The sequence below is a fragment of the Lissotriton vulgaris genome, chromosome 1_1 (assembly GCF_964263255.1).
Source record: "Lissotriton vulgaris chromosome 1_1, aLisVul1.2, whole genome shotgun sequence".
Taxonomy (NCBI): Eukaryota; Metazoa; Chordata; class Amphibia; order Caudata; family Salamandridae; genus Lissotriton; species Lissotriton vulgaris.
The window spans coordinates 122,954,580-122,979,025 of NC_141685.1; the positions used below are offsets into that span (position 1 = coordinate 122,954,580).

The 24,446-nt window shown below is 41.9% G+C and overlaps 1 protein-coding gene across 1 annotated transcript in view; it reads right to left on the bottom strand.

The window, feature by feature from the left end:
- Positions 1–2,801: 2,801 nt before the first annotated feature.
- Positions 2,802–24,446, bottom strand: part of LOC147737731 (uncharacterized) — an 80,263-nt gene continuing 58,618 nt past the window's right edge. The window contains exon 2 of the mRNA XM_086942438.1: positions 2,802–7,232. Coding sequence (XP_086798564.1) covers positions 4,496–6,313 — 1,818 coding nt within the window. The 5' untranslated portion in view covers positions 6,314–7,232 and the 3' untranslated portion in view covers positions 2,802–4,495. The remainder of the gene's footprint in view (positions 7,233–24,446) is intronic.

Here is a 24,446-nt window from a genome sequence, read left to right on the forward strand (position 1 = left end):
TTTAGTGCTCTTTTGAGTGATGTCTTTAGGAGTCGTGTGGGGTATCCCCTGTCCTGGAGCTTATGTTGCAGGATACTCGCTTCTTGTTTGTAGTCTTGGACAGAACTGCAGTTTCTCCGAAGGCGGAGAAATTGCCCAAATGGCAAGTTCTCCCTCAGGGCTCTCGTATGATGACTATTATACAAGAGTAGACTGTTTCTATCAGTCTCCTTCTTAAACAGAGTAGTAGTGATCGCTGAGGGATCTAATTGAATGGTCAGATCTAAGAAGGGTATAGATGTTTCAGAGATAGTGCCCGTGAACTTTAAGAATGGGTCCTGCTGGTTGATCCATGTACAGAAGGCCTCACAGCTAGGGCGATCACCCTTCCAGAAAATCAAAATGTCATCGATATATCGACGCCAGAGTGTAAGATTCTCTCGAAAGGGGTTTTGTTCCGGAGGGTAGATGTGATTCTTTTCAAAAGTGGCCATGTAGATACAGGCCAGGCTCGGTGCAAACGTCGAACCCATCGAGGTTCCGCGGACCTGATGATACAGTTGTAATTCGTATCTGAAGAAATTCTCAGTCAGGGCTATGTGGGCTAGCTCCATGATGAAGGCTATTGGGGTAGGGGAGATCCATTCTTCCTGTCGCATCAGTGAGTCCACAGCTTCTAATGTGGCTTGTTGCGGAATGTTGGTATACAACGCCTCTACGTCTAGGGTTAGGAGTAGATCGACGTCTTCTCTTCCATCGATGTCATTAATCAGACGGAGGACGTCTTTGGTGTCTTGTAAATACGACGGAATTTGCTTCACCAAAGGTTGGAAAAAGGCGTCACAAAATTGGGACAAGGGCTCCAACAGTGATCCGATGCCAGAGACAATTGGTCTCCCTGGGACTGGGGTGGTACCCTTGTGAATTTTGGGGAGGGTGTAAAAATAAGGTGTGACAGGGTCCGTTGTCACCAGGAACTCAGCTTCCTTCTTGCTGATCCACTCGTTGGTCTTGGCTTCAATAACAAGACTTGTGATGGTTGTAGTAAGCCGTTTTGTGGGATCCTCCATGAGTGGTCTGTAATGTGTAGTGTTCGACAGTTGTCGTATGCATTCAAGGTCATAGTCCTCATAATTTTGTATAAACGTGGCTCCCCCTTTGTCTGCCTGTTTGATGACAATAGAATCATCCCTGCCCAAATCAATGGATGCTTGTCTTTCCGCAGCTGTTAAATTGTGGAAGGGTTTGACAATTGGTTTATTCCGCAGGCTCGTCAGAACCGCTCGTTCGAAAGTTAAGACTTCCGGTGGAACCATCCCATCAGTCGGGGTGAAGGTGGATGGTTTTTTCAAACCAGTATCTTGACTGGGAAGCTCAGGTCGATTCTCGAAGAACGCCCGGAGACGTATTTTCCTGAAAAATTGTTTAAGCTCAATCATTTCTTGGAAACTATCAGGGGTCGGGTGGGAACAAACCCGAGACCTTTTTCCAAAACACTCTTCTCCGTTGGTGAAAGAATTTTCTTTGACAGATTAACGATCAGACTCGTCTCCCCCTGGCTGCTGTGCTCCTGGTCTCCATTGCTGTTGATATTGGCGGCTGATCTTGCCATTGTACTCCTTTCTGCCCGCCTCGCTTTCGCCCTCTTCCTCTGCCCCAACCTCTGCCTTGAAAAGGTGGCGGATTGAGGGGGTAAAATTGCGGGGGGCCTTGCGGGAAGAAAGGGTATTGCCACGCTGGTGTCATATGAGGTGGGCCGTGGAATACTGGGCCTTGTTGGTAACCTTGTTGCCAAGTGCGTGGTGGGGCTCATGGATTCCTAGAGGGATAACCACCACTGGAATCGCTGCTTGTCGATCCACGTCTGCTGTCACTGCCTGAGTTGTCATCAGATGAATAGTTATTCTTTTTCCCTTTAAAACCGTCTTTGAGATAGGGATAGACTTTTTCTTTCTCAAACTTGGCAATGTCTTTCTCAAGTTTTGTTGTCTTTTGTTTTAATAAGAACTCATGATGGTCAGACATTTCTTGATTGATCTCAGCTAACTTAGTGGTGAAAGCCGTTTTATTATTCTTGGAAGTTGCGTTCTTCATGGTGGCCTCTAGGGCTGAGATCTTTTCTAACAAGGCGTCAGAGAGGCGCTTTGCTGTTTGAGTGATCAAAAATAGTAGATCCTTGGTGCATTTCCAGGATACCTGGCACCAGTCTACTTTAAAACGTTTGTCTTCCAAGAATAGTCTTGGGATTATGTTGACAATTAAGCCCTGTGGGGCTATGTTGCTCCTCAAATAATCCGTCATCATGATCCCGTGGATCGTAATTCTTATAAGTTCTTTTTTCATCTCCGTCAGGGTTGTCCATTCATCGGAAGATGTACCAGATGTGGAGACAGGAGGGTTGGTTAGTATTGATGGCGTTGTTCTGTATGCCTCGGCTATGGTGTCCTCATCGAATTAAACTATAACACATTCGTATAAGTAGGTTAATCTGTCACGCCTGTTAACCGGAAAAGGTGTTGAGGGTATTGTGGACAGATACGAGCACTAATCAAGACTTTGGGCGCCATGTTGCGGGAATTATGCTCATGCGCAGAACTATGCACAGGAAACCAGGACCTCAGTGTATTGTGGTGTACCAAAAATCCACCTCAGTGCCCAGAACCCCTATCCGACTAGCAACAGTGTCTCATTCATTCTCCGTACTACAGCGAAGCTACCAATGAACAAGCGACTTTGGGACCTCTCAGGTTTAGTGGGAATCAAGAACACTCTTTTGTTTTTATTCTCATAAATGTCCACAACGTGAGCAATCAGAGACACTGTATAGTTTAAAATGTTTATTTCAACTACGTGCTCTAAGATGCAGTATCTTTATTAACATAAGTAAAAAGATGCATAAAATCAATAAAATCAACATTGTTACAATTCCATAAAATACAAAGGGAGAAATCATATTATAATGATAGTGGAACCATGTCTATAGCGCCTTGTGTACCACCCTCCCCTTGCTAGGAGCTAGGTATTATAATAATAGAAGATCTCTAGGTTAAAACCGGGAACCCCATACCTCCAAAGTCAGGTGAAGTGAATCACATACCAGATCAGCACAGCTCTTTGTCGATTGAAAGGTTTTTCCCAAGTGCTAGACTCATGCATGCAGTGCAATAATAAAAGCACCCTAGTTTCAGAAATGAGCAGCTGTGTTTGTGTTGTGTCTAGAGCGTGGGCCGATCAACCTGCATCAACACATACATTGTTATTTTAACCTTGAACACTTTGTGCAGACTTGAGGTCGCAGTGTGAGTCTAGAGATATGAAAAACAGACCATTCTCATGTGAAGGAAAAGCAAGAAGTTGGTCTTTATAAAAACAGAGACGTAGTGTCATGTGCAAAAGCAGCAAAATGGCGTTTTCGCAACTAACTCATTTATGCTTATATAGCAATGTGTGAAGGCAGAATCGTATTCGTCCCTACACTTTTACAGGTAGCATGAACAGGAACACTAGGATGTTTTATTTTGTAACTCTTCATCGCCAAATAAAAACCACCAGTGTTTCTTTTCTTTTAATCCACATTGTGCTAGTCTCCCAGTGGATTTCCTGTTATATCACGTTTTTTCTATGTGTACCGAAGTGAACAATCCCTGGGAACAGACACTTTTATTATTCTACAAATCTTTCGTTTTCTTCATTTCTTCTAGTCGAGTCTTCATTCATCTGGTATTTGAATAACCCACATAATTATATATTTGTTCCTATAATTCCTTCATGTCAAAATAACTGCACTGTTCTGCTCCTGTTTATGTCCTCAGATGAGTCAATATTATAGTTAATGTTCTTAAGTTCTTTTTGAATTCACTGCCTCTCGAAGATTATTTCTAAGTGAGTTAAATGAAGGTGTGTGTTCGCTGAGGCTATGTAGGATCAGAAATTGACAAAAGCTTGTCACACTTTTAGTGCAATTGTAAGGTTTAGCCCAGGTGTGTTCGTAATTGACAAAATCACTTCTGACATTCATTGCAATGCCCATGTTTACTCTGTGTGTGTTAGTTGATGTATCCGTAGGTTTAATAACTTACAGAAGATATTCACACATTCACTGCACCTGAAAGGATTTTTCTCAGTGTGCATTAACTGATGAATCCTTAATGCGGAAGATTTCCTAAAGGTACTTCTACACTCACTACAGTTGTATGGTATTTACAGAGTGTGTGTAAGCTGATGTCTATATAGGCTTGATAATTGACTACATTTATTCACACATTCATCGCACTTGAAGGCTTTTCTTCTGCGTGTGTTCGCTGATGCCTGTTTAGGATTGATAATGGACTTCAGCTTTTCAAGCATTCATGGCATTTAAAAGATTTGTTTCCCCTTTGTGAGCTCACTGATGATTTCTTAATGCTGAAAAGTAAGTAAAACTACTGCCACATTCACTGCAATGGTATGGGTTTTCCCCAATGTGTATTCGCTGATGTCTCCGGAGGCTTGTTAACTGACTGAAGCTCTTTACACATTAACTGCACTGGTATGGTTTTTCCCCTGTGTGTATTCTCTGATGTGCGTGGAGCTGTGAAATTTGACTGAAGCTCTTTACACATTCACTGCACTGGTATGGTTTTTCCCCTGTGTGTATTCTCTCATGTGCATGGAGCTGTGAAATTTGACTGAAGCTCTTTACACATTCCTTGCAATGGTATGGTTTTTCCCCTGCGTGTATTTTCTGATGTCTGTGGAGGTTTGAAATTTGACTGAAGCTCTTTACACATTCCTTGCAATGGTATGGTTTTTCCCCTGTGTGTATTCGCTGATGTTTTTGGAGGTGTGATAACCGACTGAAGCTCTGCACACATTCCTTGCAATGGTATTGTTTTTCCCCTGTATGTATTCTCTGATGTCTTTGGAGCTCTGATAACTGACTGAAGCTCTTCACACATTCATTGCAATGGTATGGTTTTTCCCCCGTGTGTGTTCGCTGATGTCTTCGGAGGTTTGTTAACCGACTCAAGCTCTTCACACATTCAGTGCAATGATATGGTTTTTCCCCTGTGTGTGTTCGCTGATGTGTTTGGAGATATGATAACCGACTGAAGCTCTTCACACATTCACTGCACTGGTATGGTTTTTCCCCTGTGTGTATTCTCTGATGTGCGTGGAGCTGTGAAATTTGACTGAAGCTCTTTACACATTCCTTGCAATGGTATGGTTTTTCCCCTGTGTGGGTTCGCTGATGTGTTTGGAGTTCTTGTAACCGGCAGAAGCTCTTTACACATTCCTTGCAATGGTATGGTTTTTCCCCTGTGTGTGTTCGCTGATGTGATTGGAGATGTGATAACCGACTGAAGCTCTTCACACATTCACTGCACTGGTATTGTTTTTCCCCTGTATGTATTCTCTGATGTCTTTGGAGGACTGATAACTGACTGAAGCTCTTCACACATTCATTGCAATGGTATGGTTTTTCCCCCGTGTGTGTTCGCTGATGTCTTCGGAGGTTTGTTAACCAACTGAAGCTCTTCACACATTCAGTGCAATGATATGGTTTTTCCCCTGTGTGTATTCTCTGATGTGCGTGGAGCTGTGAAATTTGACTGAAGCTCTTTACACATTCCTTGCAATGGTATGGTTTTTCCCCTGTGTGGGTTCGCTGATGTGTTTGGAGTTCTTGTAACCGGCAGAAGCTCTTTACACATTCACTGCACTGGTATGGTTTTTCCCCTGTGTGTATTTTCTGATGTCTGTGGAGGTTTGAAATGTGACTGAAACTCTTCACACATTCACTGCAATGGTATGGTTTTTCCCCTGTGTGTGTTCCCTGATGTGTTTGGAGGTGTGATAACCGACTGAAGCTCTGCACACATTCCTTGCAATGGTATGGTTTTTCCCCTGTGTGTATTCTCTGATGTGTGTGGAGTTCTTGTAACCGGCAGAAGCTCTTTACACATTCACTGCACTGGTATGGTTTTTCCCCTGTGTGTATTTTCTGATGTCTGTGGAGGTTTGAAATGTGACTGAAACTCTTCACACATTCACTGCAATGGTATGGTTTTTCCCCTGTGTGTGTTCCCTGATGTGTTTGGAGGTGTGATAACCAACTGAAGCTCTTCACACATTCAGTGCAATGGTATGGTTTTTCCCCTGTGTGTGTTCGCTGATGTGTTTGGAGATGTGATAACCGACTGAAGCTCTTCACACATTCAGTGCAATGGTATGGTTTTTCCCCTGTTTGTATTCGCTGGTGCTCTTTTATGGTTTCTAACTGGCTAAAGTTCTTGACATATTCCGTGCAATTGCCAGATTTTTCTCCTGACCGTCTTTCCTGAAGGGTCAGCATAATTAATAAACCACTTGCATTATTTTCACATTCCCTGTATGTGTGTGATATTTTGGATGCTTGATTTCCGATTTAACAATAAAATACAAGATTCACTAAATACCTGCCACATTCATAATATCAGTAAGGCTTCCTTGTGGGTGATGGCATCTTTAGAATGGATAATGGCTTCGCATGCTTGCGGGTAAAGCTTAATCTTCCTTCCAGTAGGTGCAAATTGGGACAATACTCTGTACTTCAGAGAGCAGAACTCCGCTTTCCTTTAGCCTTCAGTTGTTTGGCTCCACTTCGTTGTGCTTTTCCCTGGTGCCTGTGGTTTGGCTAGAAACAGTTAACAATACACTAAGAGCACTGAATGGTGGTCTGTTGCCAGTTTTGATAGCGAAGCACTGCTCTAGCCATATCATGATGGTGAAGCGACTCGTAATGTGTACAGCTACTCCAAAGAGTGTCCTGGGGCCAAGCACAGGTCAGAAAAGAAAGTAAATCTGGTTGTTTCAAACATGAACAAAAAGCCAAGTTTTCAACTTTTTTTTAAACATTATCATGTTACTAACAGCTCAAAGCTGAAGAGGGAGTTTGCTCCAAGCTATGGATCCCAAATAGACACGAGACCTTCCTCCAACTCTCATACCGGCCTCATGATCAAAGCTGGTGTTGGACACTTGTTTATACAGCCGGTGGCTTGTCAGTTTTGTTGTCTTGGTTTTGTTGAGGTCATTTATTCGTCTTGGGGTGTCGAGGTGCAGAGCTCAGACTCGTACACTCACTGAATTGACTTTGACTGCTTCTTCCTGGATTTGTCCTCTGCCTCTGATTGCACTGATGTTTTTGGAGCTCCTTTTTTTTGACAATTTTTGCTGGTTTGATGTGTTATCTTCTTTATTCATAATCAATCCGTGCATTTAAGGCTTATTTTCTGTTGGATGTAAAGAAATGTAATATTACTAAATGCAAATGTAATACAATGTGAATACACAATATTTAACCAGCTGGATAAGACATCTCTTCTCTACCATATTTGAAATTTAGTAAGGAACATTTTACCATACATGGATATTTCATGAAAACTGTGGTTGAACATGTCACATCTTATTTACTTCTGAAAAGGCAGTGATTTACCATTGTTCAGAGTAAATTACTAAGGAAAGGTCAGCTACAGAGCACTCATGTGCTACAGGTACAGTTTTGGGTAGAAACACATGGATAAGATTTCATTTAAACAGAACAGATTGTGGAAAAAGAGAGGAATCAGGAAGCGCTGCCATTAATTCAGTTTCAGGAAGTATCTACCAAAGGTAGCTCTTCAGGAAGTGTATAACAAAGGTAACTCTTCAGGAAGTGTACAACAAAGGTAACTCTTTATGAACTGTATAACAAAGGTAACTCTTCAGGAAGTATATATGACAAAAGTAACTCCGGATATCTTTTTCCAAAATGCTTTCCTGTTCACACTGGATCAGCTCAAATGCCAATTGCCGCCTTTACCTTGCTTGTTACTAAAGACAGGGGTCCCTGTTTACACAGGGTGGTCACTCCTTGACCACAAGGGAGATGTCTTCAGTCTTCTAGTCGGTATAGAATGTCGAAGGTCCAGGAGTTTCATTTCAGAGTTTCGTTCCAGGATAATCTAAAGTCCTGGGGACACAGCACCTATCTTTATATTAAGAAAATGGGCTGGATTACCCGCTAGGTCCCTCCTATGGGTGGACCTGGGAAGGGGGTGGTTACACCCCTTACCCTTTGTCCAGTATCGCGCCAGAGCGGGGCTGGAGTGCTCCAGCAACTGGTTTGCACCGGGCTATGCATGGAGCATCTTGTGTGCCCCAGGCAGTGCCTGGAAAAGCATTGTTCCATTCAACCCACCCTGCCCCAATACACTACAGGCTGTCTGGGGAGGTGCTAGCACCTCCCTCAACAGGAAAACCATTGTCCAGGCCTCCCTTGCTGGAGTTTCGTCCAGCAGCAGGAGGTCAGACTCGTGTCTCTGGCAGCAGCATCCATTTTGTGATGCTGAAGCTCTGTTTAACTTTAACCGGGTAAAGCAGTAACATACATGTCTTTTTCCTCTAGAAGGGTGGAATGCTACCCCCACCGCCGTAATTGGTGGGGGGGAGGGGTAGTATTCCAAAGTGTTTGACACCTTACACCACGTGTTTTGATAAAGCCACACCAAAGTTAGCATTTAACCACGAGGATTGTAATGCACTTAAGAGTATATGGTATGGCTATATCATAGAACAGCTATTAGGACATGGTTCTGAAAGCTGCAGAGGGGCTCAGCTCATGCTAGGGCACCCTCTCACATAAAACCAAGCACTCTGCCTCGAGGATTGTCGAGGCCTACCATGGGAGTGACTTATAGGTGCATATGTGTCTATATATAAAGGTAGATATAGGTATACTATATCTAAGTAAGGGGTGATTATACCACCTTACTCAAGCTGAGTGATCAACCTGTGGTGTCAGTTTGGATGGCCAGCCAGGGGTGGCATAATACATGCTTCAGCCCATGGTAGGCCTTGGATGCACCTATGCCCTGGGTACCTATGGTACACTACACAGGGGCTCACAGAGGTGACCCAATACCCAATCTGTTATGTACCTAAAGTACATGGAGTCCATTTATAGGGAGAGCAGATAGCCTGGAGCCCTGAATAGCAGGATCCCAGGCCAACTAAGTCGAAAACCAGCAAAACACAAGGCAAAAAGTTGGGGTAACCATATAGTCATATATCCACCTTCCTACACCCAGTGTCTTCTCAGTGTTGGAAATTATCAATTTTATTAACAGCACAATATTAACTCACCACTGCTGTGGCTTGCAGTCATAAGGCCATTTTGAATGGACTATGTTGTGTGCCAGAATGCCTGTGAATAGTTTAGCAAGAATGTTGGGAGGGAGATTGGTCTCATGTTGAGCAGGCCTAGGGGTTTTGCCAGGGATTGTGAATAACTGGTATTACTGTTTCTCTCTTGGTGTCAGTGGGCTTGTCTGTGTCCTCAGCTCTTTCAACAATGTTTGAAAACAAAACTAGTCAGATGATAGCTGCCAGGTGTACATGTTTTGCATGTGTAGAATCACACAGTAGTAACTGTACTGCATGCATGATTCACCTTATCAGTTTGTGAGCAAGTGAGCATTCACAGACCCCAATCTGACTATTTCTGTCATTGGAAACAGTTAGAGTTTCACTTCAACAAAATGCTGGAGTAACTCTCTTTCCAGGGTAGGAAGAGAAATGGATCACCCTCAAAACGTGGTAGCGAGTAGTGCTATACAGTTCATAGCACCATTTATCCGGGCAAAACTGGGGGAATGGTACAATGCACTGGGAAAATGGCATGTGATGACAATGTGACATGACATTCCTACACGTGCTTTTACACTTTTTTTGAGCTGTCTGTGTCCAGTTTTTCAAGGCCCAGGGTTTAGTTTCAAGTCAAGAGATAGTGCAGGATTAGACTAATTATAATGTCATACATTCCAACAAAAACCACGTAACAGCTTTTCCACGTAAGTCTTTACCATGCATATGCCTTGACCACGTACCCCCTTTACCACACAAGTCTTTACCATGCATATGCCTTGAGCACGAATAATGAAAGATTTACAAAAATGGCCCTGCCGGTAAAGGGTGGGTGCCCTTGAGCCACCCAGGGCACCCAAATCATTATTGTTGGGGGCCAGAGGGGGTCCCAAAGCCCCCATGATGCCAGCTGGAGCCACCATTGTTCCTACCCGTAGGGAGCAGCTTAAAATCCTGCACTCTACGGGCAGGAGCAATGTTTTCATGTGTTTCTCTGACCGCTTCATAAGCTGTGCATTTTGGGTAGTCTAAGCTAAGGTTACCCCAGGTAACTATAACTGCTCAGTTTCTATGGTTTTGAGTATGTAAAATGTGAACCTAAGGAAAACGCCCCTGTAACCTTTGTTTTTTTCCATGTATTTCTAAAGTTTTTAATGCTATTTCCTACCTATATCGTCCCTGTAACCTTTGCTTTTTTCAGTGAAAATATCTATCTAGCTATCTCTCTCTCTTCGAGTCTCTATGGTTCGCAAGTAAACTTCCCCAAGGAACAAGGCTCTTTATGCCTTAATATCTTGGCGGGATAGTGTACTTGTTTGCAGCACATATGGAGATCGCCGTGTCTCAAAGTTTTCCAAACATTATGACATGGCCTAGAATATACAGGCACCTGTAATGAACCGGCAGCCTCTTGTAATTAGCTGTGTTCACATTCAGTCCTGTTAGGCACTGCCATGCTCCCCGATGGAACTTCCCGCCACTGACGGGCTGATAATCATTTCCAACTCTAAAGCAGGTGTATTTCACGAGTAGATCAATATCCAAAGAGTCTTCACTCTTTCATACAGCATCCAGCAAGGCTAGATGACGGCAGTAGCCAGTGTGTCAGGGCCCCAAGTGAAAGGAAAGAAATGCCGTCTTTGGTCCCTGTTTGAACTGTGAAATACAGCAATAATTAGGGTTCAGTGGGCCTTGGTGCCACTGCACCTGCTGCACCAATGGAAGATACGCCTCTAGTTTACGTGTTGTGTTTAAAAGTTGGAGTGGAGGATAAACAATTTGTGTTTGAGATAAAAAATAATGATTTACAAGTACAGTCTTTACACTGAAAATGGTATCCTACTAATTGATTGTGAATACATACAAAATTGAGTGTGTGCTAATGTAATTTACTGTAATCTACATTGATAAAGACAGAAAGAGTGCTCCCACAAAGAAATACACATACAAAGAGATGCACAGACCCACAAACACACACCCCACACATGAACACACAGACACCTAACAACCCATAAACACATAAATACAAATAGAATAAAATAACACCCACAAACAGATATTCAAATAGATGCACACAAACATGCACACATAGACAAACACACAGGCTAAAAGACACTCACACACGTAAACAGCACACACCTCAATAACACTGAAGTAAATAGGTAATAACGAGACACTGGCAGGCAGGAGTTTAGCTTGGGCAGTAAGATTGGAGGGGTGAGCTGCAGATTTTCCATGAATGGAGCCAGCATATATATAATGTTAAAATGGTTCTGTTGTGAATCTATCTAGGACCCTAATTATATATCCCCGATTCATGCCCTTATGTGGTTATAACAAACATATCCTTATAAAGGCATAAGAATCATGTCCATATTTAGTAATAGCTAATGCAGTCCAAATACAGCAAGGCTACTCCCATAGACTCCTAGAAAGTACAACGCGTTCTTTAAACAAACCAAGCCTCCAGCAGCCTGGGAAATCCCCCTGCTTTTATTTTGATTTGAACAAGAAATCCTGGAGTCAAGAAAGAACTGTTAGTTTTTAGTGACGTCTTATGTCCAACCTTACCTCAAACTCGGCACCTTTGAGGTATAAATATACCAACGTTGCCTTAAGCAAACACACGGTGGTTTGGTGCAGAGCGGCTATCTACTTGGCCGACGCCCAGCTGATGCGAGTGCCGAAGGAAGCCGACCCTCCCATTTGACTCGCTGAGAGAGACGCTGTCTTTTCTCCAGCCGAGAAATTCCAGCTCCGGTGTTTCCAGTCGCCCTTGCGGGTTGCTGGGAGATCGAGTCCCGAGAGAGAGATACAAGACCTCCTTCATTCTAGAACCAAGGTACGAAGCTGATTAAAACCTTGAGAGAATTCTTGATTCAGATTCTTGGCAAAAACTAACTTAACTTAAACTGCAGCTCACTTACTCCTTCCCACGTACTAGGCTTAGGTTAGGTACACCGGGGTAGGCGTATCTTAGAAGCACCAGTTGAGTACGTTTAGTCAATGATTTTATGTCTGTATATATTTTATCCGTTTTAAAGTATCATATGCTCAGAAACCATACGCACTTTACTTCATGATAAGTATTGCATTTGTGGCAATTCACTTCTCTTGCATGAGAAAGAGGACTGCTCAATAAATAACACGTTTTATTGAAAATGTCCGTCTCTCTGTTTCTCTGCACTCCTGGTGAAACTAAGCATGCACGATTGACTGCGTGAAATAGTTGTCTATTTTAATAATAATAATCTTTATTTGGATATAAAATAACATCCTTAAAAGAAGTGCCAACAGCAATACACATTGTAAGAACAAAAATAACATCAATGATCAACTTAAGTGGATAAAAGTTCCCACATTGCATTGTGCAGTTCCCTATTGAACAATCCAAGTGACGTTTAAAAATGACATTTTATTTTATTTTTTTTAAAGAAGATAAAAGATACGGAGTTTGTTATACAGTGATTTACCGTGTTGAACTTGTAGGCCCACCCGCCGTTAATAAATAATTACAAATGTTAAAAAAGAGATCAGATAAAATAGCAACAGCAGGTCAATAGCAGCAAATCATGATAGTGCAAAGGTAAATAAAATAAATATACAGATGATACAACTTGGTTTAGGCTGCTCCCAACATGAGGGGAGCATGCAAAAAATTGCGGTATGCAAAGCGTATAAACAGTATAAGGCCGATATTTAAAGCCGTGTTTTCTGGGCATAAGGCCGCAATGATTGCCTGTCTGCAGGACCGGATTCCCAACCTATTCCATTCCACTTTCAATTTACGTCTGCGCTGTGCCATGAGTGCTGGGCAAAGACAAACCACGTGCTCCAGAGTTTCAGCCGTCCTGCCGCACCCTCTGCACCATATTTCATCTGACGTGCGACGCCAGCCTGGCAGATCTTTTAAAAATTGCCAGTCACCAAGTCTGATAGCCATAAAACTGAGTTTTAGGTGCAGGGAGTAGGTGCAGGACAGATAGGTTGCAGGAGCTAAACGCCCGTACGAGTTCATAATGGCCCAGGCGTGTCTGCGTTTGGCAAAGTGATTTTTATCCATAATGAGGGAACTTATTCGGACGCTTTTCTTAATGGTGGATTTAAATACTGTCATACTGGGGTTGAGATCCCATAGGTCACCCGCAGAGAGTTCTTGAATGTACTCCTTAAAGAGGCGCCCATACGTGCCCCCTGGGTTTTTCACAAAGATGTCTTGCCAAACTAGTGACTCCAATGAGCCTATGTCTGCTTGTCTGAATTTGTGGCAGAGATTTAGAAATGTGCCAATGCTGGAGGCTTCATAGTTTAATAAACCAAATTCTAGCCTAATCTGGGCAGCAGAGGCATTTTTGGGCAAACAAAGGACTTTTTTATAAATTTTGGTCACATGTTGGTTTAAATTCATGTTCAGTTTACCCCTGAAAATCTCATTACCATATGACAGTGTTGGGCCTATTTTTGCTCTCATGACCTCTAGTAGAGGAGTTAAACTTGGGCCAGACAATTTTTTTGAGAGCTTGGAGAAGGTCACCTGTAGGGTCACAGCTTTAGCAGATATCTCCTTACGCTGTTTCGCAAAATTGCCCCTTGAGTCGAGATTGACCCCTAGGTATTTGTATACACTTCCTACTGCAATGGTCATGTTGTTATATGACCATCCTCCCCCGACTTTCCTTTTTTTTCCAAAGGTAACCACTTGAGTTTTCTTTAGGTTAACCTCTAACAGGTTTGCAGTGGTGTAATTGTATAATTTTACCAGGAGCCTTTGTAAACCAACACGTGTTAGACTGAGAAGCACTAGGTCATCAGCGTAAAGCAGGTTGCTTATGGGAACACTACCCACCTTTGGGGGGTGACTATTAGTTTCATCTAAAGTTGTCGTTAAGTCAGCAAAAAGTTGTCTATTGTTTTCACACGACTCTAGAGATATACTATTTATTCTGAGGGAGCAAAGTTGTCATGTTTATGCGGTTGTCAGAAACGAATCCCTTGTCTAATCAGGAAAGTTAACTCCTTCCTGAACATTCGAGAAAGTTTCTAGTGACCTCTGAGCTAGCTGGCAAAACTAATTAAGTCTAACATAGTCAGTAGAGACCTAGATGACCTCAGTCCTACGTCTAAACTGCTGTTTATGTTATTCCAATGCGCAGAGCCTATTGGGAATATAGGAACTACACTACATGGCGCCCAACGTTTGGTAAGGCGATAATCTAACGCAAGACATTAGAGTAACTCAGTCGTGCTTTTTCACACAGACCCCTTTTTCCCGTAAAAACTCCAATAGACGTCTGGAGTGGGTAAAAGGTTAATATCCGCTGCAACTTAGTAGGAACAGATTTCTATGTATTAGTTTTTGGTTTAGTCAACGTTGAAGGATACAGTGTTCCAAAATATAGTGCACCTAATCTTTGTTTCCTTGAAACTTGCTCTGCAACAAAAAACTTTCTGTCAGAAAAATGTCGGATAGTGAAGACGAAAGGGAGAAAGCTAGAATAGCAGCTCAACTCCTAGCAGATGACACAAGTCTCCAAAATGATGACCCGAATGCTATAATCATTCCAGTAAATGTAAGAAAAACTATAACTATTAAACTTATAGAAAATGGACTATCATCGAGAGGTGGTACAGTCATATTTGTGGTAGAGGCCCATGAATATCGTCAGACAGTGGTATTCTATTCCTGGATAAATTTTCCAGCAGCACATGCTGTGACACATGAATTCCACTATTGCAAAATAGAAGAATCTCCAGAGGAATACGCTCCTTTCGAGGACGTTGAAATTCCACTAACATACCAAGAGCACCTGCTCTGGTTTAATGGCGCCCTAAAACATCAAAATCACATTACCAGGCTCGGTCCACTAGGTAGACCAGGAGCCACATGGCCGGTTCTAGCCAGCTACATACCACATCCCGACATTGAAAAAATGCCAGACCGGGAACTTTTAGCTCAGCTAAAACTACTAATTAAAATACAAAGACAATTGGTCCAATATGTCATGAGGACTTCAACAGTCCAACCAGCAATTAAAATTCCACAGCACACCCCTCATCAGGGGAACACAAATAAAATCACACCACAGAATATACAATCAGCTATTGGCAAAATACCCGCAAAATGTGAACAAATTCCATTCTGGTTAGCTCAAAAAATCACTCAAATAGAGGCAGTATTTGCTGATACTACACCTCATGAGAAACACAGAATTCTGACTATCTGCCTTCCAATGGGGATCGCACCACATGTCGAGGACTGTGACACTTGGGGCACAGTCTTTGCTTAGATTTACACAAAAACACATTGTGTTCCGTCTATGGCGGTTATACCAGATGTACTAAGACAGATTCAAAATTAATACGGTCCAGAACCTGCTTTAACTCTGGGTATGAAATTACTGAAAGACTTTAAGCAGGTCTCGGCTATATTATTAGCCAACATAAAAGGAGAAGCAGCATCTGTGGCGATCTGCCAGAAATTGAAAGAGACAGATATAGCAGAACAACCTTTTGAACTTGCCAGAATCATAGAAAAATCCTATGAAGAACTAGGTAGAGATAGTTTGGGTGGGAAACCACTAAAACCACAACTAATTGAAAATCCTGAAAAAACTTTTATTAAAAATAATCTGAATACTCCAAAAAAGAGTTGGGAGGGTAATAAACAATCCACTCCCAGAAAAAAAAACATTTTCAGTCCAGAGGAAGGTCTCCTCAGCGAAGAGATAGATCTCTAGAAAGAGGAAGCAAGACTCCCCAAAAAGAGCCCTCTGAGAAAAGTTACAACCTTAGAGATAGGGATAAATTGAAAAAACCTGACAGATATCAAGATATTGATACACGTCCCTCTCGATCTTTTCAGACTTCCTCACAGAAATCGGAAAGAAGAGGATGGTCAGAACACAAGGAAGAGCACGTCAAGTCCAAAGACAAGGAACCTGCTCATCAAAGTAAAAAATTACAATTTACAAAAAAGAAGGTAGCCAGTATTAAAATAAAACATGCCGAGGATTCTGAGGACACAACTGAAAAACGGAGAGTGGGCCCAGACAATGCTAGACAGCGCAGCAGAAGTAACCATAGCTCGCAAGATCCTGATGAATCTTCTGGAGACAGTGGACACGAATGAATACATTCAGGTGGAAACTGCGGACACCAGAGTTAGCAAACCCCATAAATTATATGAAATAACATTGCGTACAGAGGGGGACAAAACTAGGAAAATAAGAGGTGTTTTTTGAGATAACTTATCTAAAGGCTATGATATCCTGTTATCTGAGAAAGACTGGCCACCAGAGTTTGTCGGGGAGTGCCCTCATGGCGAATAAATGATTATGCCTGCCTTCTCAAATCATATTCCAATTCATAAAAAATACACATTTGCAAGAAAATGGGCAGTGGCCCAAGCTCCTGCATCATATAAAAATCATGTAGGATGGGATGAGGATTCTCCTCCCCACAAAATCCAGTTAATAAATCAACCTACTGCACAAAGGCAGTATCCTGTTAAGCAAGAAGCTAAAAAACAAGTCAGAGAGATCTTAGATCAACTTGAATATCAGGGGGTGATTTAAACATGCACCTCACAAATGAACAATCCTTTATTTCCTGTCTCCAAGCCAGACGATTCATATCGTCTAGTTTTGGACTACAGACACTTAAACTCCTGTTGCAAAACATTTGCAGTACAAAACTCACACAGTGCAGCACTAATGAATAACATTGGGCGCAAAAAATATAAAACGACATTAGATATCTCAAATGGCTTCTTTTGTCAAAACATTGCACCTGAAAGCAGGTATTTGACCGCTTTCTCAACAATGGGGTCACAAAAACAATTCTGTCGACTCCCACAGGGACTCAAGAATTGCCCAGGATTATTCTCAGCAAGGGTAACAGAGTTACTACAAATATATGATGATGAGGCATTATCTTATGTCGATGACATCTATCTCACAGATGATGACCTGGAGACACACTTGAAAAGAGTGAACACCATAATACTTGGGTTCGCAGCTGAAGGGTACAAATTCAACTTTAAAAAGTCACGAATTGCTCATCTAACTGTCCTGTTTTTAGGATATGAATTATCAAGGGAAGGCAAAAGCCTACCAGACAACTTCTTAGAGAAGTGTGCTGTACTCCAAGCACCAAAAACGCTGAAGAATTTACAATCAATACTAGGTTTCCTGAATTTTGGAAGAACATACACTCTAAATTATGCAAAGAGGGTTAAAAGAATTAATAAAACCTGATTTCAAACAAATTAATTGGACTCAGAAACACACAGAAATTTTAAGATCATTACAAACAGATATGTTAACTAAAACAAAACTGCAAACACGCGCAAACGAACGCAACCTTGTAATCCGAGTTATCCCAGGAAGATGCGGATTCACGTACCTGACCTCTAATGAGGGAGAAACTGTACCAATAGCTTACAAATCACACTTGTACACACAAGCAGAAATGAAATTCAGTTCTACTGAAAAAATTCTAACTGCGGTTCAAACTGCTGTAGCAAAAGAAAGAACCCTAGTCCAAGGGAGAAACATATCTGTATTAACAGCAGAATCAGCCCTTGAGGCAGTAACAAGACCACGCAATCTGAATGCTGTGGCATTAGAACCAAAATGGATACAATGGGAAAATGATCTTGCTGCAGAAGACGTGAAACACGCATTTGATCTGAAAATGAAAAAACTAGAAAATCTGGAATACGGACATGAATATCCTCTGCCAATCGAAATTCTGCCTCTAAAACAGTATACCTGTGTAATCTACACGGATAGATTTGCACAACACTACGCCGAGGATAAAAAACTCCTATAATGCAGCGTGCGCGATTGTTAAAGGTCGCTGGCGCTTTGGTAAATTCAGGCTGATAATCACCAAAACTGAATCACTCAGAAACTATACAGCTCAGCGAGCTGAAATAAGATCTTTAAAGATGGCGCTTGAAAATGCCGATCTCAAATTCCCGACACTAATAGTGTGCGATTCGCATTACTGCGTCCAGTCTTACAATAAGAACATGCAGACCTGGATTCAAAACGGTTACAAGAATGACACAGGTGCCACAATAAAGCTTAAAAAACTTTGGGAACAAGTAGTTCTTTTGCAGAAAGAACTACCAAAGACTCACGTGATACATACACTGAGTCATCAGCGTGATGGCATTCACGTTGCAGGGAATTCATTGGCTAACAGAGCCACAGCGGCAGCGGTTCAACCGGCTTACGTAGTCACAAAAAAGTGTGCTAAAAAACAAATAGACGGTGAAACGCTACAAGCAGTAAAAGCCTCAATGAAAGGCAACTATGCGGCGTTACCTCTAATTTATCCACTTGGAAATAAATACATAATTGATGCGAACTCCGTTCCTTTTGCTCAAATCCTTGGAGTGGGGGATAGAGTAATTCCAAACCAGACCGGAGGGCTTACTTGATTCAAGAAGCACATATGGGACAGGGTCTGAGGCACCAAGATATTTTGACATCTGTAATAGAATTACAATCACAATACTGGTGGCCGGGGATGTGCGTGCAAATGTACAACTTTGCAACTAATTGTCAGAACTGCAATAGAGATTGCAGTGGGGAACCGGACGAGACACCAGCCCAGATACCTTTATTAGAAAGCATCAGGCTATCTATACGCAAAAATCCAGAAGGAAAAAGGCGGTCCCATAATTATTAAGACAAAATTCACTTAAGATGTGGCCCCAGCGCTCGGCTGACGCCAGAACTGTTATAAAAGATTTGCGAGTCTTTATCGGCACATACGCAATTGGCATGCTACATTCTGACCAGGGTCCTGCGTTTAGCTCTCGAGCTTACAAAGAGGCCATGGCCAGCATGGGCATTGCATTGCGGTACTCTTCTCCCTTCCATCCTGAGGGAAATGCGGTAGTGGAAAGAAAAAACCGTGACATAAAGCAATCTATAACGGCGAGGGTATTAGGTTCTGGTGATGGGTGGGTCAAACATCTAACAAGTTTCCAAGGTAGTCTTAACAATCTGCCAAGAAATTCTCTAAAAGGTATCACTCCTTACGAACTATTGTTCGGCACTAGAATGAAAATCCAGGACTTAGATTGTCAGACTTCAGTTGTGAAAGAAAAAGCCTTTGATATCAAAGATCGTTTGGCTGTTTTACAGGACTTAAATGAAACAAGAAGACGTCTAAGTAACACAAAGTTAAAGCCAACAGCCACTGAAGAAAAACCACCTGTCCCAGCAAGACCTGTCTGGATTCCAAAGATTGGGGATCTAGTCAGAGAGAAGATCGCAGTGAAGAAGGAATTTGGGCTTTCTTACAGAAAAGCATTACCTGTCTTAGCTGTCAGCGAAACAAGATCAGTAGTACTACCGCCCCTTGCTGGTAAAATGGAGAACAGAGTTGCATCAATCGACCTGGTAAAACCACAATCATGTGGCCAATAATAAGTAGTAGGCCCAGTGGACTCCCAAGAAGTAGCAGAAGACCAAACCTTGCTACAATCCAAGAGGTTCAAACTGAGAGACTAATCACTTTTGATAAACCTGCAGTAAATAAAAAAGGACTATGCAACAAAGCCATGGAACTTGTGCCTCTTGAAACCCGAATTGCAACAGTTCGTCATGAAACAACTGTCTACAATGATGTAGCTTCAGACTATACTAATGTGACAAAAGAAGATTCAAAGACTAAAGAAAATCCGGAAGCAATTCCAACAATTGACAGAACTGCATCTGGCTACTTCATCAATTTCGATGACTTTTCTGATGATCCAAGTGAACATGAAGAAACGGCAGCAACAAAAACGTTTAAACAAAAAATGACTGAACTCTTTCATCAACTCAAAGAAACATATCTGATTTCAACATGGATTGAATTATGGATTGTGTTAGGTGTACTTTCCCTCCTACTTTGGCTCATCATGATTTTATGTTTGGGTAGATTTATTGATGGAAAATATAGTACAATGGACACAGCAAGTCAGAACATCAACTTGGTCCTAAAGCCACACAAATCATCTCACATCGAAAAAGAGAACTGTCATCAGTGAACATCACAGCCAATCCAATACCCGGTGGGGTAGCATGGGACAAAACGGATTATGAAATCTATGGCCCGATTGAGCTCTTAAAATATCTACATCAGTTCAAGGTTTCATTAAGTGACTTTGTGACACCAAGTACTTTCTCTGATGATTGGGACCTTGAAAATATTAATAATATGATGTCAGATTTAGTAATGTCAGCAAAATTCACAGAACAAGATTATTTGCAGGGTTCAGCAAACTATGAAGAAATGTATAGCTATAATCATTATGGTCATCACTATTTGCTTAAATCTGCTAATCCTAGAAATGTTTTTACTTATAATCAATGGGAACATTGTACAACGCCGCCAAAAGGCAGCTCGAAAGCATTTTATGAGAAATTCCCATACTTCTCAGGGTTTAACACAACTGATCCAGAAACGTTTTATTTCAAAATGTTAAATAAGACAGGATTGGAAAATATGTTGACAAATACTAAATTGATTTATTCTGAAACATTTTATGAAAAAATGGTTACATTTGGTTTTGAATTTTGGAAAACAACATTGAAACAAAAACCATCTGGGGTACAAAAGACTGGCAGGTACAAGGTCTAGAAGCATTATTTAGAACCTGCATGATCCCAGAACAGATAATATTCCTGAATGACACCATTCAGCAAACAACCTGTCTTGATTTAGCCAAGATAAAAGACTTAAACAATCCGTCTATTCCAAAGCCCATACCTGATAGTAATAGCACTACAGATGTGGAGATAGACGTATGCCATTTTTTTTTTGTCCTCATTACACCAAGGTGAGTGCATATGAACACTAGCATCCCCATACCGTCCGGGGCGCCCAGGGGTGAAGTTCTTGCTTTACCTGGGCCGACCCAGCCTGCCCCTTTTTGTTCCGAGGCATGGTGTAATCATAGGACAGTTTAAGACATCATATCATATCAGCCTCATTTCTTTCCCCCATTCCATTAAGGGTGCCCAAACAATACTATTTACATTGAGTGCCATGACAGATTCAAATCGTGCTATTCTGAGTGCAGCTTGAAGCCAACTTTCGTACAAGGGAGGACTAGTATACTTCCATACCTTACATATCTCCCTACGTGCAATAATAATACAATTAAAAAATAAAGCCACCTGTGCCACCCTAAGTAAGCAAATAAGATCAGCATCTAAACAGAACATCACTCTAACTGTATTTAAGGTAAATCTAATCTTGAAAATACTCTCCATTGCCTTCTCCACACTTGACCAGTAGGGGCCCAAGATTGGACAGTCATAAAAGATACGGATGTCATCTGCCTCGATTAAACCACAACTTGGGCACCCCGGGGGCGGGCTAATAAATTTCGCAATTTTTTTTGGCGTATAATATAGCCTATTGATTACATAAAAATTGTTATTCTTAAGTGAGGCAGATCTAACATATTTATACAAATATTGGAGAGATGTATCATACAGGGTGACTGAGGCGGCCTCCAAAGATGACAAGCTCCAAACCAGATCGAGTGGCGGGGCATGGGTTTCCTCTGCCTCTAGGGTTTTTTTGTACCAGAAACCCACTTCCTTCTTTTTATACCCAGGAGTTTGAAGGGCGAGCTCAATATCCCAATTGCCACCAATGTTATCCTTCTCAGCAGAATACCATGAGCAAAGTTGAATATATTTAAATTTGGAAAGGGAGTCCCCAATCTTAGATCTCAACACCTCCCACGGGAGAACCCCCTCTGATGTTATCAGATCCGACCAGATTGTTATTCCAGCTCTCCTGATGGGAAGGTACAGACCGTCCCTTAGACAGAGTGGCAGTCCCAGCGACTCCCAAATTGGGGCAAAATCAGAGTAGTATTTTATGCCCCATTTTGCTTTTGCTCTCCTCCATACTGAAAAGGCGAGTTTTAAAACCTTAAGGCGCACCTTTTTGTAGTATCTGGGTGAGCTGAATTTATACAGGAAACCGGGCCCACCCCCCTCTAGATCCACCATTATATTCAGAATCTGTCCCCAATTAGAATTATCGGGACTAGTAAGGAGGCTTCGAATATTTTTTAACTGAAACGCAAAGGCATACCAAAGGACATCTGGGAGCGCAAGACCCCCCTTTAGCAATTTCCTTTTGAGTTTTTTCCATGATATTCTGGACGTTTTGTTTGCCCATATGAAACTACCTATTTTCCTCTCAATTTTCCCCAAGATTTTATCGTGGAAGATCAGGGGTATCGTATTAAATAGGTACGTCAATTTAGGCAAAATAACCATCTTGACCAGGTTAACACGGCCATAGATTGTAAGAGGGAGGTTCTGCCAACGCAGAAAGAGATGATCTATGTCCTTATCTACCCTTTTTATGTTTATCTGCACTAAATGTTTAGCTCTGACGTTATTATTATGCCTAAGTATCTGAACTGGGTATTTTGCGCAGCACCCCAATTATCCACTCCCCAGCTCATTGTTTCAGTCTTCGAGGCATTAATCAAATAACCAGAATACTGACCAAAGTCACTCATAATCTCCTCTACTCTGGGAAACACCTCGGCTGGATTGCTAGTGTAGACAAGCAAATCATCTGCATATAACGCCAGCTGGCAACTATATTCCTTAACTGTAAAAGGTGTAATCAGTTCATCTATCCTCAATGCCTGCGCCAGAGGCTCTATATAGATGTCAAACAGGAGGGGCGACAGAGGGCACCCCTGCCTAGTTCCCCTCCCTATACTGAAGCGAGTAGTCAGAAACCCATTCACTAGGATCGCAGCTGTAGCCCCCTCATAGCACCCTCTCAGCGTCTGGATAAAGATTGTACCGAACCCATGGTACTCAGAAGATCCCAGAGGAAGCCCCAATTAACACGGTCAAAGGCCTTGGCGGCATCATATGCTGCCACCGCCAAGGGCTCCGACCGTGCCACTGCCAGATCTAAGCTTCCTATTAATTGCAGGGTCAGCTCTTGAATGAATCTACCAGGTATAAAACCCCTTTGATCTGGGTTGATGAGTAGAGGGGCCTGCTTATCCAATCTCCCTGCCAAAACACTAGTAAAGATCTTGTAGTCTGCATTTAGCAGGGAGATAGGCCTGAAGGAGTCTGCTTTAAGAGGATCTTTCCCAGGTTTCAATATAAGCACAATTGTGGACTCCTTCCAAGATGGCGGGGCCCTTCCCTCTGAGCTGTAGACGTATCCCATATTTTACACCAAAACAGAACAAATCCTGATTAGAAAAAATAGTTGATCTGGCCCACAGACACAAATAACTGTCAAGATAGATTCCTGAACAAAATACAGGAGTTCAAACAGACCAGGCCAGACCCAAGATATTCCCAGAGACAACATCCAGGGATAGTTACAACATACAGTGTAGGGAAACTATGCCTCGAGTGGCTACAGAAATCCACACTGGCTGAAATTAAGCAACACTTGACTGCACTTAAAGAAGGTGCTGACTTGCGAGATTTCATACTGGGACCTCGCAAACAGCGTCAAAAACGTTTCGTATACGCCGGTATATACGCTGCTTACAACGAAGCTTGGAAAGTAACACAAATTGAAACTGCAGAAAAAATACGAGGAATTGATCGTATTAATTTGGAAAAATCACTTTTTGTAGTAGACAATGGGTTAACGACTCTGTCCTCCAGAATATTTTTACTGGACAGCATTGTATCATCTGCTATTGATTTAATAGAGCAGGACTTGCTAATGTTACAACATGGTCAGTCCCAATTACGTTCTATTGTACAGCTAGGCTGGACGTTAAAAAACTTGCGTTCAGGCTACGTGCCATGGCGTCTAATCAACACAACATCATTATTTTCTATCTTTAACCTTACTGATAAACAAATCAGTTTGGCAAAAAAAGGAGCAGACTATACGATTCTGAGCATTGAAAAACTTGAGAGATTACCATTGACAATGTCAGAGAGACCTGTCATTGAATGGATAATACACGGAACAATTACAATTCCAATAACAACTTTCCAGTTTAAGTATTGCCAAAAATATATACCAACAGGCCTGTATGAAAGGTTGGGTAAAGGATACATCAAGTCAACCTGGAATTTACCTTATACACACAAATGTTATAGTGAAGGGAAAAAGGAGGTATTTCTTAGTGGTAACAATTGTAAAAAATCAGTAAGCGGTACACTTCTGTGTCAAGGTATTAACTTGCATGGAGCCTGCGAAGGTTCATCAAATAACCTTTCATGTCACCTGCATGGCACTCCTGCAACACAGATAGAGCCATTTTTCAGACAGCTTTCCAACGGCAGCTACGTTCT